General features: G+C 36.2%; 1 protein-coding gene across 7 annotated transcripts in view; it reads left to right on the forward strand.

The window, feature by feature from the left end:
- Fstl5 (follistatin-like 5) overlaps positions 1–18,061 on the forward strand; it is a 668,565-nt gene that overhangs the window by 589,224 nt on the left and 61,280 nt on the right. For all 7 annotated transcript variants that reach the window (NM_001271195.1, XM_039102752.2, XM_039102749.2 and 4 more), the window contains one exon: positions 1,338–1,487. In NM_001271195.1, coding sequence (NP_001258124.1) covers positions 1,338–1,487 — 150 coding nt within the window. The remainder of the gene's footprint in view (positions 1–1,337; positions 1,488–18,061) is intronic.

Below are 18,061 nucleotides of genomic sequence, written 5' to 3' on the forward strand. Positions count from 1 at the left end.
GTGTGTGTGTGTGTGTGTGTGTGTGTGTGTGTGTGTGTTTATTTTTGGGGGGATGTCTTAACCATAGGACTGGGTTTATCTCTGACTCTTTTGCCTGTCTCTGATACCATTTTGCTCCCATTGGTTTGCCTTGTCCAGACTTGATAGGAGATCTTTAACCTTTTCATATCTTCATTTGTCCTGTTTTACTGTCATCTCTTGGAGGCCTGCTATTTTCTGAAATAGAAAGAGAGGGAGAATGGACCTAGGGAAAAGAAGAGGTATGAGGAGGCTATGAGGGAGAGGAAATTGTGGTTGGGATGTATTGAATGAAAGAAGACTATATTTTCAATGGCTCAAATAGAATAAAAAGAACAGAGATAGAAACTGTAGCTTTTGCTTGATGATTTTTTCTGTTGAAAACTCTTTACAGTGGGAGGTATTGAGAGAAAATTATATTTATTATGTTATTCTTAAACTGTAGAGTTAATAAACAAGAGGTAAAAATGAAAATGGTTTGGATTTTATCAGAAAAATCAGTAACTGAATATCAGGCACAAAGGGTACCCCATTTCTTCCACAAAATACAGGCCTACTTGAATTGGTCCAAAATTGAGTAAAGGCTCAGCTGAAGCTAGACAATAGAAGGATTTCTGGCAGCTAGATAAAAGCCAGCATTCCTCAGAAATTGTGAACGGGTTCCTGTATGCCAAAAGAAGTAAAGCCCTTTCCCTTGTCTTTGGCAGGGACTCATTACTCTATTGGCATATACCTGCCATGTCTTTCAGCTTATTAAAATCCATGCTAGCTTCCAGGCTCCCTCATCCCCTAATCACTCATACTAATTAGTGTATTTCACAGGTGTCCCGCATCCCAGATACCCCTTATTCATTCACTGTATAATGGAAAGAATTTTCCTACTGTCTCATTTTTTTCTTTCTTTCTATTCTCTACAATTCTCTTTCCCTAGGATAGCCATGTCCAGTCTGCTTTTCTTTCTGCTCTGGACTCTTCTACATGCACCTGAGTACTTACTCTCTGTTCTCTACAATATAAACATTCTCACTATTCATGGGAAGTTATCTCAGGGTAGTTGTTTGTTGGTTGGTTGGTTGGTGGTTCCTCCTCCTTCACTCACTCTGGGCACCTGGAGTCACATTATAGGGTCTCATTTCTGTTATTTTTTGATATAATGAACTTAATTTGCTTTTCATTCCATTAACCAATCCTTTTTATTTACACATTTTATACTCGATATTGCATATCTTCAATTACCAAACATTAATTTTACTCTAGATACCTCCATTATCATGTTATGATTCAGGATGTAAATTTTTTCTCTGCTTCCTAAAATGCAGGATGAAGTCTGTCCCAAAGATGAAGAGGATGAAGTGCAGAGATGTGTTTGGGCTTCGGCTGTTAATGTCAAAGACAAGTTCATTTATGTTGCTCAGCCAACTTTGGATAGAATCTTGATTGTTGATGTGCAGTCCCAAAAAGTTGTTCAGGTATGATGATGGGTATTTATGAAAACTAACCTTAAATTCATATTTGCTTCAGTCTTAGAGTATCTAGCCCTTAAGTTGTTTACTGACATTTAATTTTCATTACAAACATGGTTCATAACAATAGTAATCTTCACCAAAATGTTTCACAAGTTTGTAAATACTATTAGATGACTATTAGTCATAAAACAGGCCTGTAGGTTAATGGCACAAGAGAGAGTGTTTAATAGACCCTGCCATGATGATGGATTCACAATATATTAACTTTGTCTCTAGTAGGAACAACCATGCTTGACTCCTTACTTCTAATAATACTTCCAATACTATGCTGAGAACCAGTTTGCCAAAATTCAAAAGTAAAATAGCATACAGATGGTTTGGTGTCTTGGGTATCTGTCTCCATAATTTGGACCTGGACAGTTAAGATCATTGGCCTCAGTACAGAAAAAAAAAAGTAAGCTTAATCCTGCATTATAAGATACATATTACTCTTAAATGGAGATAACAACTATATACACTTTAGAGTTACATTGAAGCTAAAATAAGGTCATGCATGTATAGCATTCATAGCAGACCATTATAAATGAAGAGCCACATATATCTACCACCTATTTACCCTAAGATTCCCTTAGACACAGTAATGCCCAGCTGTCCTTTGATTCTTGTATGCATAGATAGCTTTTAAAGTCCATATTGTTATGAAACTAACACAAACATCTTAATTCCTATCTAAAGGAACAAAAATAGCTAAGAAATGCAAAGATAAATAATTCTGCGATTAACAATTTCACATGAATTCATCCATCCATCCAACCAACCATCCATCTACTCAGTCATCTTTTCATGCTATAATTATAGATTAATAGTTACTGTGATATATGTTGGCTATAAATAAATGAATGGCATTGATTCTAATGCGAAGTTCTGGTGCTTGTCAGAGTCTAAGTTCTGAGCTGACATTGAATCTAATGGTTCAGTTTCTGCTGTGAAAATGAATAATAAAATCTTGAATAAAATTGTGAGCAGGTATTCAACTAGAAAATTCTAAGGTTTCCAGGCTTACACATTTATCATGGGGATCCAATTTAATTCTCCCTTACATACTGTGAGAACAAATAGCCTGAATGTTACAGTTCATTTGCATATGATTTGGAGGCTGCTGAATTTTGACAAGGGTAGTTTATTTTGATTTACTCTGAGATAGGTCAGTGTAAATTAGAGGCATTTGGTCTGAAATGATCAGGTCTCCTTGCCAGAATTTTAAAATTAGATGTATGATCTGAGACTAATCAAGCTGGTCTTTAAATTCAATTTTAAATAGAGACCGACACTTACTGAATATATATTTCCTACTAGATATTCAAAAGTGAGAAAAGCCAGTATCACTTATTATTCATAGATTTTGCCCTCAGACAATGATGTCAAATTAAAAATTAATAGAAGTAATGGATAATAAAATGGCCAAATGCTATGCAATTACCACATAAATCATATTATTTTTAAGTCTTTGTTATAGCTATAAAATACTAGGAAATCATAAGATCTCATGCACTTTGAAATCAGAGAAGTACATTCAGATACAACTATGACTCTAGTGGGATTTTTAGCCTCAAGTTTGAAACCTAGAATAAAGAATTGTGTGTAACTCCAATGGAAATCTCTTTCTGATATTAAAATGATTATATCTTCATTACCCCATCAGAACACATCCTCCATATATATATGTATATGTATATATGTATATGTCACCATATCTATTGCCAGATATTTTATCTCATATGAATAGAAATGCATAATATGGATTATTTGATTCCGGCTCCTGGTTCTTATAGTTTTTAGTGCATCTGAGTTTTATTTTCACGTAGAATGTGCTTGCATTGTTATTTATCTGTAAGAAATTTAGTAGAGTTAATGATTCATGATTATGGAGTTTATATTTGTATTTTCATCTATTTAAAATCATAACAGCAAAGCATGCAATTAAGGCATTCTGTAGTCTTCTGTAGGCACAGATATGCAGAGACATATCAGTGGACATGTCTAACTCATAATTTTGATTTTTTCACATAAAGAAATCATCTAGAATGAAGTAAAAAACCATAATGGGCCTTGGGGTAAACTATATCTAGACATGAATCACAGTGTCATTGTACATGTGCTCAGTGTTAGAAATAATATATGTTAAGTAACTTATTTTCAAACACACACACACACACACACACACACGTAGTCATACAGAGGTTTGAACAGGTATAATATTGTACCTCAAAATATAGGCACCTAACATTGTAATTCTTAAAAATGAAGACTAAATATACTCTGTAGTATAATATTAATGATTATATGACAATAAATTTAACAAGTAATTAAAATTATATATAGATAATTACCTTAACTGTTTAAAGTTATTGAATAATTAAAACACTTTCAAATTTGATTACTACGAATATTATCACTAGCTACATATTTGTGTTCTAATTTGGTTATATGGGGAAACTGAATTACATAGATATGTATGAAATTGCATGTACACAATCATATATGCAAATATATACTTATATATATTTCAAGTGTATATATATAGTTATACATATGTACATATATTCATTATATGAGGTGAAATTTTAAAAGCAACATTGTTATAATTTGTGTATGTTTTTAATTTTAATAGTCAAATTTTGAAAACATCATACTATTTAAAATTTTTAAAATAGCATATGATAGTATTAGTGGTTGATTTCCAAAAAAAAAACATATTTTAAAATTTCTAATAAGCACTAGTAATAACATTGTTAGCAAAATTAGAAAAACAATTTCCTTAGTGGTGTTCTTTCTCATAATTCTACATATGAATGCATAATTTTAAAAACTGTGTATAAGTACTTTTGAATGTCACAACAATGTTTATACAATAATCACCTTTGAAACTGAAAATCCTAAAATAAAACCTAAACTTAAATCAGATTAGAATACATACTTAAGCAATGCTAAATAACAGTTTATATAAAGACAACCAAATTTTTGTCATTTCTTTTGAAAAAGCAGTTCTGAATTAATAATAATTCAGTACAATATTCAATATCAAGGCAAAGCCAGCTTGGGAAGGCAGATGACTCATTGCATGGAGGAAGTGCACAGATACACAAAAGACACAAGGGAAGCTGCATTCCTGAAAGATTGAATAGGAGACAATCTTTTGGGTAATATTCAGATCCACTGGTAAAACTGTAATAGCACAGCCTAGTTTTGCTTCTTTGTTTTTCATTTTGCAGAAATAAATATTTCCCACAAAAATAAACTATAATTTAAATTGAGACTGAAATTGCTTACATTGGGAGTGAGAAAAAATTACTTAAGCATTAAATTTCAAATGCAAATGAGCAAAGTAATGAGTATACATGTAATATATTAAAATTTAAGTCTTAAAGGGATATGCTTTCTGTTTAAGGTTAAGTTGTATTAGCTTTTAATGATGGATGGAAAGCAGCTAAACAATACTTAAATATTATGGTTGGGTTAAGTTGGTGAAGGCCCTTACTGATAACCCTAAGTTTAATCATCAAACAACACATGGTGGAAGGACAGAGTATACTCTAAAAATTTTTCTCTGGTATCCACACATGAGACGCAGCATGTGTGTATCCATACACATACACACAACACAACACACAGATTAAATAAGAGAATTAAATTTTCTGTAAGCTATTGTTTGGCATTGAAAAGTATAACACTTAAAAGACTGAACGTAAGACAAGCATAATGGTTGAGAGTTATAAAGTTAAAAAAAAATCCCCCCTTCAAAAAATAAACAAACAGAAAAAAAAGGATGAAAGACATATAGATATAACCTAAGGGTTCTGAGAGGCATCAGAATTCTTACAGATATATTGAATGAAAACTCCAAAAGCAAAAGAGGTAGAAATAAAGTGTTAGGACATTAGAGAAATAATGAATGGGTCGACATTTTTCTAGTCATTGAAAACTGTCAATACACATCCCCAGGGGTTAATTAGCCTCCAAGATAAAGTTCAAAGTAGCTAGCAGCATAAGGTCTTATGCAATTCTGAATAGTTCTTAGAAGTAGAAATAAAAATAACAAGGGTCCCTCAACTTGTCAGTTAACAAGAATGAATCAAAGTGAAATGAAAGTATTAAACCTATTAAAGGAAAACAAAGACAAGACCCCTGCAGGACATGCATGGAGACTTGAATTTGAATATCCAGCATCCACATAAAATACGTAGATTGAACATAGCCAGTGTTGAGAGATGATGTGTGGAGAGAGGTATATACTAGAAGCTCCTTAGCCTAACAGGTGGCTAAATGGCAAGTTTCATGTTTAATAACAGAGATTATCTGATAAGAATGAGACAAGCAGGGTGGTAGAGAAAAATACTCAAGGTTTTCGTCTGGCCATTGTATACATGCCCACAAACGTGTGTGCTCTCACATATACCAATGCACATGCACACAATAAATTCATGAATAAAATAATTAATCTGTAAAAATATATGGAAGGATATAAATGAAGGAACGAAGAAGGAAGAATCTATCCACCAAGAAATCCAGAAAACAAAACAAGTTAGAGGAAAACTGCCTTCTACATGTCAGAAAAAAATGTAAGGCCTTCTTAGATACGCAGAAGTCCATACTGGTCATTATTCCTCGTGTTAACCTTCAGAATTTCACTGAGAATACTGGTATAATGAGGACACAATCATTCCACAAAGTGAATATGGAAAGACTTCAATATAGGTAAATTTATGAGCATTGAGAAGAACTAGTGATTGTAGCCTTGTGATGTTTAGTGTTCTACATTATTTGAAAGCAATATAAATGAAAGGATTATTAATTTAAAAGCCATTGTACTTTAAAGCTAGTAAATCAGCATCACTTTCTAAATGTACATGTTGTTTTTATTTCATTTCAGAGAATAAGAGAAATTAAAATATTTAATCAGTGACTCTTAACCTCAAAGAAATTGAACACAAAATTTGTAAGGAACAAAAGGGAAAAACTTAAATAAAAATTGTCAAGAAATGTCAAAATTAGAAACTATAATTAAGCCTTTGAAGAGATTAGCAGTGTTCAAACAACCTTACATAAATACTCAAAGAAGGAGAAAAACTTAGATTACTAAAATTGTCTGATAATGAATCATTTAAAAATGTAAAGCGGTTTAATTGGCATAAAACTAAAGGGCAGAACACTAAAATAAGGAGTAAAAGATCTGTATAAGCAAAGATGTAATATATTACCAAAAGTAATTAAAGAAACAAATGAAAACATAGCTAATGGCCACAATTTAGAAGATATCATATTGCATAGATGTCAATCCCAACCATAGTAATCTATGGACTCAAAACAATATCTAAGAATAAATAGGTAAGAGAAATAAAAATGCCATTGTATTATACCCTTCAGAGCCTAATGAGTTATAGTAAAGATAACAGGCAAGTAGATCAATGGAGTAGAATTGAAGACCTAGAAAGGAACCCACAAACTTATGATCACTTAATCTTTGACCAAGGAGCTAAAAGCATCCAGTGGGGGAAAAAAAAAAAACAGCATTTTCAACAAATGGTGCTGGTTCAACTGGAGGTCAGCATGGAAAGGAATGCAAATCAATCCATTCTTATCTCCTTATACTAACTCTAGTCCAAGTGGATCAAGGTCTTCCACATAAAACCAGATACATTGAAACTAAAAGAAGAGAAAGTGGGAAAGAGCCTCGAACATATGGGCACAATGAAAATTTCCTGAACAAAACAACAATTTTCTCTAAGATCAAAAATTGACAAATAGGATCTCATAAAATTATAAAGCTTCTCAAAGGCAAAGGGCACTGTCAATAGCACAAAACAGCAAACAAAAGATTGGGAAAGGATCTTTACCAAGCCTACATCCAATAGAGGGCTGTTATATGTATCTAACATATACAAAGAACTCAAGAAGTTTGACTCCAGAGAACCTAATAACCATATAAAAAGTGTAATACAAATCTAAACAAAGAATTATCAAATGAGGGATATCGAATGGCTGAGAAACACCTGAAGAAATGTTCAACATCCTTAACTCATCACAGAAATGCAAATCAAAACAATGCTGAGATTCCACCTAAAATTAGTCACCAGTTAGAATGGCCAAGATAAAAACTCATGTGACAACAGATGCTGGCAAGGATGTGGAGAAAGAGGAACACTCCTCCATTGTTGTTGGGATTGCAAGCTGGCACAACCAGTCTGGAAATCAGTCTAGAGATTCCTCAGAAAATTGGACATAATAATATCTGAGGACCTAGCTATACTACTCCTGGGAATATACTCAAAAGATGTTCCAACATACAACAAGGACCCATGCTCCACTATGTTCACAGCAGCATTATTTATAATGGCCAAGAGCTGAAAAGAATCCAAATGTCCTTCAACAAAGGAATGGAAACAGAAAAGGTGGTACATTTTTACAGTGGACTACTACTCAGCTATTGAAAACAATGACTACTTGAAATTCATAGGCAAATGGATGGAACTAGAAAATATAATACTGGATGAGGTAACCCACTCACAAAAGAATACACATGGCATTCACTCACTGATAAATGTATATTTGCCCACAAGTTCATAATACCCAAGATACAATTCACAGATGGCATGAAGCTCAAGAAGAAGGAAGACCAAGGTGTAGATGCTTTAGTCCTTCTTAGAAGGGGACACTGCACCCCACACAATAATAGTAGGAGATTTCAACACCCCACTCTCATCAACAGAAAGATCATGGAAACAGAAATTAAACAGAGACGTAGACAGACTAAGAGAAGTCATGAACCAAATTGACTTAACAGATATTTATAGCCCATTCTATCCTAAAACAAAAGGAAATAGATTCTCACCACCTCAAGGTACTTTCTCCAAAATTGACCACATAATCGGTCATAAAACAGGCCTCAACAGATACAAAAAGGTAGAAATAATCCCATGCGTCCTATCAGACCACCACAGGCTAAAGCTGGTCTTCAATAAGAATAAGAGAAGAACGCTCACATATACATGGAAGTTGAAAAATGCTCTACTCAATGATAACCTGGTCAAGGAAGAAATAAAGAAAGAAATTAAAGACTTCTTAGAATTTAATGAAAATGAAGGTACAACATACCCAAACTTATGGGACACAATGAAAGTTGGGCTAAGAGGAAAACTCATAGCTCTGGGTGCCTGTAGAAAGAAACAGGAGTGAGCATATATCAGCAGCTTGACAGCACACCTAAAAGCTCTAGAACAAAAAGAAGCAAATACACCCAGGAGGAGTAGAAGGCAGGAAATAATCAAACTCAGAGCTGAAATCAACTAAGTAGATACAAAAAGAACTATACAAAGAATCAACAGAACCAAAAGCTGGTTCTTTGAGAAAATCAACAAGATAGATAAACCCTTAGCCAGACTAACTAGAGGTCACAGAGAGTGTGTTCAAATTAACAAAATCAGAAATAAAAAGGAAGACATAACTAAAGAATCAGAGGAAATTCAAAAAATTACCAGATCCTACTACAAAAGCCTATATTAAACAAAACTTGAAAATCTGCAGGAAATGGACAATTTCCTAGACAGATACCAGGTACTGAAGTTAAATAGGAAAAGATAAACCATTTAAACAACCCCCAACTCCTAAAGAAATTGAAGCAGTCGTTAAAGGTCTCCCAACCATAAAGAACCCAGGTCCAGATGGGTTTAGTGCAGAATTCTATCAGACCTTCATAGAAGACCTCATACCAATATTATCCAGACTATTCCACAAAATTGAAACAGATGGATCACTACCGAATTCCTTCTATGAAGCCACAATTACTCTTATACCTAAACCACACAAAGACCCAACAAAGAAAGAGAACTTCAGACCAATTTCCCTTATGAATATCGACGCAAAAATACTCAATAAAATTCTTGCAAACTGAATACAAGAGCACATCAAAACAATCATCCATCATGATCAAGTAGGCTTCATCCCAGGCATGCAGGGATGGTTTAATATATGGAAAACCATCAACGTAATCCACTATATAAACAAACTGAAAGATAAAACCACATGATCATTTCATCAGATGCTGAGAAAGCATTTGACAAAATTCAACACCCCTTCATGATAAAAGTCCTGGAAATTACAGGAATTCAAGGACAATACCTAAACATAGTAAAAGCCATATACAGCGAACCAGTCGCTAACATTAAACTAAATGGAGAGAAACTTGAAGCAATCCCACTAAAATCGGGGACTAGACAAGGCTGCCCACTCTCACACTACTTATTAAATATAGTTCTTTAAGTTCTAGTCAGAGCAATCAGACAGCAAAAGGCGATCAAATGGATACAGTTTGTAAAGGAAGAAGTCAAAATATCACTATTTGCAGATGATATGATAGTATATTTAAGTGATCCCAAAAGTTCCACCAGAGAACTACTAAAGCTGATAAACACCTTCAGCAAAGTGGCTGGGTATAAAATTAACTCAAATAAATCAGTAGCCTTCCTCTACACAAAAGAGAAACAAGCTGAGAAAGAAATTAGGGAAACGACACCCTTCATAAGAATCCCAAATAATATAAAATACCTTGATGTGACTTTAAACAAGCACGTGAAATATCTGTATGAGAAGAACTTCAAGCCTCTGAAGAAAGAAATTGAAGATCATCTCAGAAAATGGAAAGATCTCCCATGATCAAGGATTGCCAGGATTAATACAGTAAAAACGACCATTTTATCAAAAGCGATCTACAGATTCAATGCAATCCCCATCAAAATACCAATCCAATTCTTCAGAGAGTTAGATAGAACAATTTGCAAATTCATCTGGTATTACAAAAACCTAGGATAGCTGAAACTATCCTCAACAATTAAAGGACTTCTGGGGTAATCACTATCCCTAAACTCAAGCAGTATTACAGAGCAATAGTGATAAAAAAAAACAAAAAAACAAAAAAACAAACAAAAAAACTGTATGGTATTGGTACAGGGACAGGCAAAGAGACCAGTGGAATAGAATTGAAGACCCAAACATGAACCCACACACTAATAGTCACGTGATTTTTGACAAAGGAGCCAAAACCATCCAATGGAAAAAAGATAGGATTTTCAGCAAATGGTGCTGGTTCAACTGGAGGTCAGCATGTAGAAGAATGCAGATTGATCCATGCTTATCACCCTGTACAAAGCTTGAGTCCAAGTGGATCAAGGACCTCCACATCCAGATACTAACTAATAGACGAAAACTGAGGAAGAGTCTCAAACACATGGGCACTGTAGAAAATTTCCTGAACAAAACACCAATGGCTTATGCTCTAAGATCAAGAATTGACAAATGGAATCTCATAAATCTGCAAAGCTTCTGTAAGCCAAAGGACACTGTTGTTAGAACAAAATGGCAACCAATAGATTGGGAAAAGATCTTTACCAACCCTACAACTAATAGAAGGCTCATATCCAAAATATACAAAGAACTCACGAAGTTAGACTGCAGGGAGACAAATAACCCTATTAAAAAATGGATTTCAGAGCTCAAAAAAGAATTCATAGCTGAGGAATGCCGTATGACTGAGAAGCACCTAAAGAAATGTTCAACATCTTTAGTCATAAGGGAAATGCAAGTCAACACAATCTTGAGATTCCACAGAAGTCAGAATGGCTAAAATCAAAAACTATGGTGACAGCAGATGCTGGCGAGGATGTGGAGAAAGAGGAACACTCCTCCATTGTTGGTGGGATTGCAGACTGGTACAACCATTCTGGAAATCAGTCTGGAGGTTCATCAGAAAATTGGATATTGTACTACCCGAGGACCCAGCTATACCTCTCTTGGGCACATACCCAAATGATGCTCCAACATAAAAAAGACACGTGCTCCACTATGTTCATCGCAGCCTTATTTATAATAGCCAGAAGCTGGAAAGAACCCAGATGCCCTTCATCAGAGGAATGGATACACAATGGAATACCACACATGTAGCAGAAGATGGACTTGTTGGACATCAATGTGAAGAGAGGCCCTTGGTCTTCTGAAGCCTTTTTGCTCCAGTGTGGGGAATTCCAGGGCAGGGAAGCAAGAGTTGGTGGGTGGGTGGGGGAGTACCATCATACAAGCATTGTCTGGGGAATTCAACAGAAGTTTTCTATAGGGAAAACCAGGAAATGAAATAACAATTGACATGTAAATACATAAAATATTCAAGAAAAAATAAAGAGAAATGAAACTGGAATATATATTATCCAGTTTTATTTATCTTGTTTCTGATATTTATCACTATTTTCTTTTTTTATAAACGTTACTCAAAGCAACACGTACTAAAAAAAATTCTCAGAAAGAGAAATATATATTAATGAAATAGAATACAAATTCAAGTATCCATTCTTTTTTTTATTTTTTTTTATTAACTTGAGTATTTCTTATATACATTTCAAGTGTTATTCCCTTTCCCAGTTTCCAGGCAAACATCCCCCTCCCCCCTCCCCTTCCTTATGGGTATTCCCCTCCCAACCCTCCCCCCGTTGCCGCCCTCCCCCCATAGTCTAGTTCACTGGGGGTTCAGTCTTAGCAGGACCCAGGGCTTCCCCTTCCACTGGTGCTCTTACTAGGATATTCATTGCTACCTATGGGGTCAGAGTCCAGGGTCAGTCCATGTATAGTATTTAGGTAGTGGCTTAGTCCCTGGAAGCTCTGGTTGCTTGGCATTGTTGTACTTTTGGGGTCTCGAGCCCCTTCAAGCTCTTCCAGTTCTTTCTCTGATTCCTTCAACGGGGGACCTATTCTCAGTTCAGTGGTTTGCTGCTGGTATTCGCCTCTGTATTTGCTGTATTCTGGTTGTGTCTCTCAGGAGCGATCTACATCCAGCTCCTGTCGGTCTGCACTTCTTTGCTTCATCCATCTTGTATAATTGGGTGGCTGTATATGTATGGGCCACAAGTGGGGCAGGCTCCGAATGGGTGTTCCTTCAGTCTCTGTTTTAATCTTTGCCTCTCCCTTCTCTGCCAAGGGTATTCTTTTTCCTCATTTAAAGAAGGAGAGAAGCATTCACATTTTGATCATCTGTCTTGAGTTTCCTTTGTTCTAGGGATCTAGGGTAATTCAAGCATTTGGGCTAAAAGCCACTTATCAATGAGTGCATACCATGTATGTCTTTCTGTGATTGGGTTAGCTCACTCAGGATGATATTTTCCAGTTCCAACCATTTGCCTACGAATTTCATAAACTCGTTGTTTTTGATAGCTGAGTAATATTCCATTGTGTAGATGTACCACATTTTCTGTATCCATTCCTCTGTTGAAGGGCATCTGGGTTCTTTCCATTTTCTGGCTATTATAAATAAGGCTGCGATGAACATAGTGGAGCACGTGTCTCTTTTATATGTTGAGGCATCTTTTGGGTATATGCCCAAGAGAGGTATAGATGGATCCTCAGGCAGTTCAATGTCCAATTTTCTGAGGAACCTCCAGACTGATTTCGAGAATGGTTTTACCAGTCTGCAATCCCACCAACAATGGAGGAGTGTTCCTCTTTCTCCACATCCTCGCCTGCATCTGCTGTCACCTGAGTTTTTGATCTTAGCCATTCTCACTGGTGTGAGGTGAAATCTCAGGGTTGTTTTGATTTGCATTTCCCTTATGACTAAAGATGTTGAACATTTCTTTAGGTGTTTCTCAGCCATTCGGCATTCCTCAGCTGTGAATTCTTTGTTTAGCTCTGAACCCCATTTTTTAATAGGGTTATTTGTTTCCCTGTGGTCTAACTTCTTGAGTTCTTTGTATATTTTGGATATAAGGCCTCTATCTGTTGTAGGATTGGTAAAGATCTTTTCCCAATATGTTGGTTGCCGTTTTGTCCTAACCACCGTGTCCTTTGCCTTACAGAAGCTTTGCAGTTTTCTGAGATCCCATTTGTCGATTCTTGATCTTAGAGCATAAGCCATTGGTGTTTTGTTCAGGAAATTGTTTCCAGTGCCCATGTGTTCCAGATGCTTCCCTAGTTTTTCTTCTATTAGTTTGAGTGTGTCTGGTTTGATGTGGAGGTCCTTGATCCACTTGGACTTAAGCTTTGTACCGGGTGATAAGGATGGATCGATCTGCATTCTTCTACATGTTGCCCTCCAGTTGAACCAGCACCATTTGCTGAAAATGCTATCTTTTTTCCATTGGATGGTTTTGGCTCCTTTGTCAAAAATCAAGTGACCATAGGTGTGTGGGTTCATTTCTGGGTCTTCATTTCTATTCCATTGGTCTATCTGTCTGTCTCTGTACCAATACCATGCAGTTTTTATCACTATTGCTCTGTAATACTGCTTGAGTTCAGGGATAGTGATTTCCCCCTGAAGTCCTTTTATTGTTGAGGATAGCTTTAGCTATCCTGGGTTTTTTGTTATTCCAGATGAATTTGCAAATTGTTCTGTCTAACTCTTTGAAGAATTGGATTGGTATTTTGATGGGGATTGCATTGAATCTGTAGATTGCTTTTGGTAAAATGGCCATTTTTACTATATTAATCCTGCCAATCCATGAGCATGGGAGATCTTTCCATCTTCTGAGGTCTTCTTCAATTTCTTTCCTCAGTGTCTTGAAGTTCTTATTGTACAGATCTTTTACTTGCTTGGTTAAAGTCACACCGAGGTACTTTATATTATTTGGGTCTATTATGAAGGGTGTCGTTTCTCTAATTTCTTTCTCGGCTTGTTTCTCTTTTGTATAGAGGAAGGCAACAGATTTATTTGAGTTAATTTTATACCCAGCCACTTTGCTGAAGTTGTTTATCAGCTTTAGTAGTTCTCTGGTGGAACTTTTGGGATCACTTAAATATACTATCATGTCATCTGCAAATAGTGATATTTTGACTTCTTCTTTTCCGATCTGTATCCCCTTGATCTCCTTTTGTTGTCTGATTGCTCTGGCTAGAACTTCAAGAACTATATTGAATAAGTAGGGAGAGAGTGGGCAGCCTTGTCTAGTCCCTGATTTTAGTGGGATTGCTTCAAGTTTCTCTCCATTTAGTTTAATGTTAGCAACTGGTTTGCTGTATATGGCTTTTACTATGTTTAGGTATGGGCCTTGAATTCCTATTCTTTCCAGGACTTTTATCATGAAGGTGTGTTGAATTTTGTCAAATGCTTTCTCAGCATCTAATGAAATGATCATGTGGTTTTGTTCTTTCAGTTTGTTTATATAATGGATCACGTTGATGGTTTTCCTTATATTAAACCATCCCTGCATGCCTGGGATGAAGCCTAATTGATCATGGTGGATGATTGTTTTGATGTGCTCTTGGATTCGGTTTGCAAGAATTTTATTGAGTATTTTTGCGTCGATATTCATAAGGGAAATTGGTCTGAAGTTCTCTTTCTTTATTGTGTCTTTGTGTGGTTTAGGTATAAGAGTAATTGTGGCTTCGTAGAAGGTATTCGGTAGTGCTTTATCTGTTTCAATTTTGTGGAATAGTTTGGATAATATTGGTATGAGGTCTTCTATGAAGTTTTGATAGAATTCTGCACTAAACCCGTCTGGACCTGGGCTCTTTTTGGTTGGGAGACCTTTAATGACTGCTTCTATTTCCTTAGGAGTTATGGGGTTGTTTAACTGGTTTATCTGTTCCTGATTTAACTTCGATACCTGGTATCTGTCTAGGAAATTGTCCATTTCCTGAAGATTTTCAAGTTTTGTTGAATATAGGTTTTTATAGTAAGATCTGATGATTTTTTGAATTTCCTCTGAATCTCTTGTTATGTCTCCCTTTTCATTTCTGATTTTGTTAATTTGGACGCACTCTCTGTGTCCTCTCGTTAGTCTGGCTAAGGGTTTATCTATCTTGTTGATTTTCTCAAAGAACCAACTTTTGGTTCTGTTGATTCTTTCTATGATCCTTTTTGTTTCTACTTGGTTGATTTCAGCTCTGAGTTTGATTATTTCCTGCCTTCTACTCCTCCTGGGTGTATTTGCTTCTTTTTGTTCTAGAGCTTTTAGGTGTGCTGTCAAGCTGCTGACATATGCTCTTTCCTGTTTCTTTCTGCAGGCACTCAGCGCTATGAGTTTTCCTCTTAGCACAGCTTTCATTGTGTCCCATAAGTTTGGGTATGTTGTATCTTCATTTTCATTAAATTCTAAAAAGTTTTTAATTTCTTTCTTTATTTCTTCCTTGACCAGGTTATCATTGAGTAGAGCATTGTTCAATTTCCACGTATATGTGGGCATTCTTCCCTTATTGTTATTGAAGACCAGTTTTAGGCCGTGGTGGTCCGATAGCACGCATGGGATTATTTCTATCTTTCTGTACCTGTTGAGGCCCGTTTTTTGACCAATTATATGGTCAATTTTGGAGAAAGTACCATGAGGAGCTGAGAAGAAGGTATATCCTTTTGCTTTAGGATAGAATGTTCTATAAATATCCGTTAAGTCCATTTGGCTCATGACTTCTCTTAGTCTGTCTACATCTCTGTTCAATTTCTGTTTCCATGATCTGTCAATTGATGAGAGTGGGGTGTTGAAATCTCCCACTATTATTGTGTGAGGTGCAATGTGTGTTTTGAGCTTTAGTAAGGTTTCTTTTACGTATGTAGGTGCCCTTGTATTTGGGGCATAGATATTTAGGATTGAGAGTTCATCTTGGTGGATTTTTCCTTTGATGAATATGAAGTGTCCTTCCTTATCTTTTTTGATGACTTTTAGTTGGAAATTGATTTTATTTGATATTAGAATGGCTACTCCAGCTTGCTTCTTCTGACCATTTGCTTGGAAAGTTGTTTTCCAGCCTTTCACTCTGAGGTAGTGTCTGTCTTTGTCTCTGAGGTGTGTTTCCTGTAGGCAGCAGAATGCAGGGTCCTCGTTGCATATCTAGTTTGTTAATCTATGTCTTTTTATTGGGGAGTTGAGGCCATTGATATTGAGAGATATTAAGGAATAGTGATTATTGCTTCCCGTTATATTCATATTTGGATGTGAGGTTATGTTTGTGTGCTTTCATTCTCTTTGTTTTGTTGCCAAGACGATTAGTTTCTTGCTTCTTCTAGGGTATAGCTTGCCTCCTTATGTTGGGCTTTACCATTTATTATCCTTTGTAGTGCTGGATTTGTAGAAAGATATTGTGTAAATTTGGTTTTGTCATAGAATATCTTGGTTTCTCCATCAATGTTAATTGAGAGTTTTGCTGGATACAGTAACCTGGGCTGGCATTTGTGTTCTCTTAGGGTCTGTATGACATCAGTCCAGGATCTTCTGGCCTTCACAGTTTCTGGCGAGAAGTCTGGTGTGATTCTGATAGGTCTCCCTTTATATGTTGCTTGACCTTTTTCCCTTACTGCTTTTAATATTCTTTCTTTATTTTGTGCGTTTGGTGTTTTGACAATTATGTGACGGGAGGTGTTTCTTTTCTGGTCCAATCTATTTGGAGTTCTGTAGGCTTCTTGTATGACTATGGTTATTTCTTTTTTTAGGTTAGGGAAGTTTTCTTCGATGATTTTGTTGAAGATATTTACTGGTCCTTTGAGCTGGAAGTCTTCACTCTCTTCTATACCTATTATCCTTAGGTTTGATCTTCTCATTGAGTCCTGGATTTCCTGTATGTTTTGGACCAGTACCTTTTTCTGCTTTACATTATCTTTGACAGTTGAGTCAATGATTTCTATGGAATCTTCTGCTCCTGAGATTCTCTCTTCCATCTCTTGTATTCTGTTGGTGAAGCTTGTATCTACAGCTCCTTGTCTCTTCTTTTGGTTTTCTATATCCAGGGTTGTTTCCATGTGTTCTTTCTTGATTGCTTCTATTTCCATTTTTAATTCCTTCAACTGTTTGATTGTGTTTTCCTGGAATTCTTTCAGGGATTTTTGTGTCTCCTCTCTATGGGCTTCTACTTGTTTATTTTGTTTTCCTGGAATTCTTTCAGGGATTTTTCTGTCTCCTCTCTATGGGCTTCTACTTGTTTATTTATGTTTTCCTGGAATTCTTTCAGGTATTTTTGCGATTCTTTCAGGTATTTTTGCGATTCCTCTCTGTAGGCTTCTACTTGTTCTCTAAGGGAGTTCTTCACGTCTTTCTTGAAGTCCTCCAGCATCATGATCAAAAATGATTTTGAAACTAGATCTTGCTTTTCTGGTGAGTTTGGATATTCCATGTTTGTTTTGATGGGAGAATTGGGCTCCGATGGTGCCATGTAGTCTTGGTTTCTGTTGCTTGGGTTCCTGCGCTTGCCTCTCGCCATCAGATTATCTCTAGTGTTACTTTGTTCTGCTATTTCTGACAGTGGCTAGACTGTCCTATAAGCCTGTGTGTCAGGAGTGCTGTAGACCTGTTTTCCTCTCTTTCAGTCAGTTATGGGGACAGAGTGTTCTGCTTTCCGGCGTGTAGTTTTTCCTCTCTACAGGTCTTCAGCTGTTCCTGTGGGCCTGTGTCTTGAGTTCACCAGGCAGCTTTCTTGCAGCAGGAAAGTTGGTCTTACCTGTGGTCCCGGGGCTTAAGTTCGCTTGTGGGGTGCTGCCCACGGGCTCTCTGCAGCAGCAGCAACCAGGAAGACCTGTGCCGCCCCTTCCGGGAGCTTCAGTGCACCAGGGTTCCAGATGG

The sequence above is a fragment of the Rattus norvegicus genome, chromosome 2, assembly GCF_036323735.1.
Source record: "Rattus norvegicus strain BN/NHsdMcwi chromosome 2, GRCr8, whole genome shotgun sequence".
NCBI classification, from domain to species: domain Eukaryota; kingdom Metazoa; phylum Chordata; class Mammalia; order Rodentia; family Muridae; genus Rattus; species Rattus norvegicus.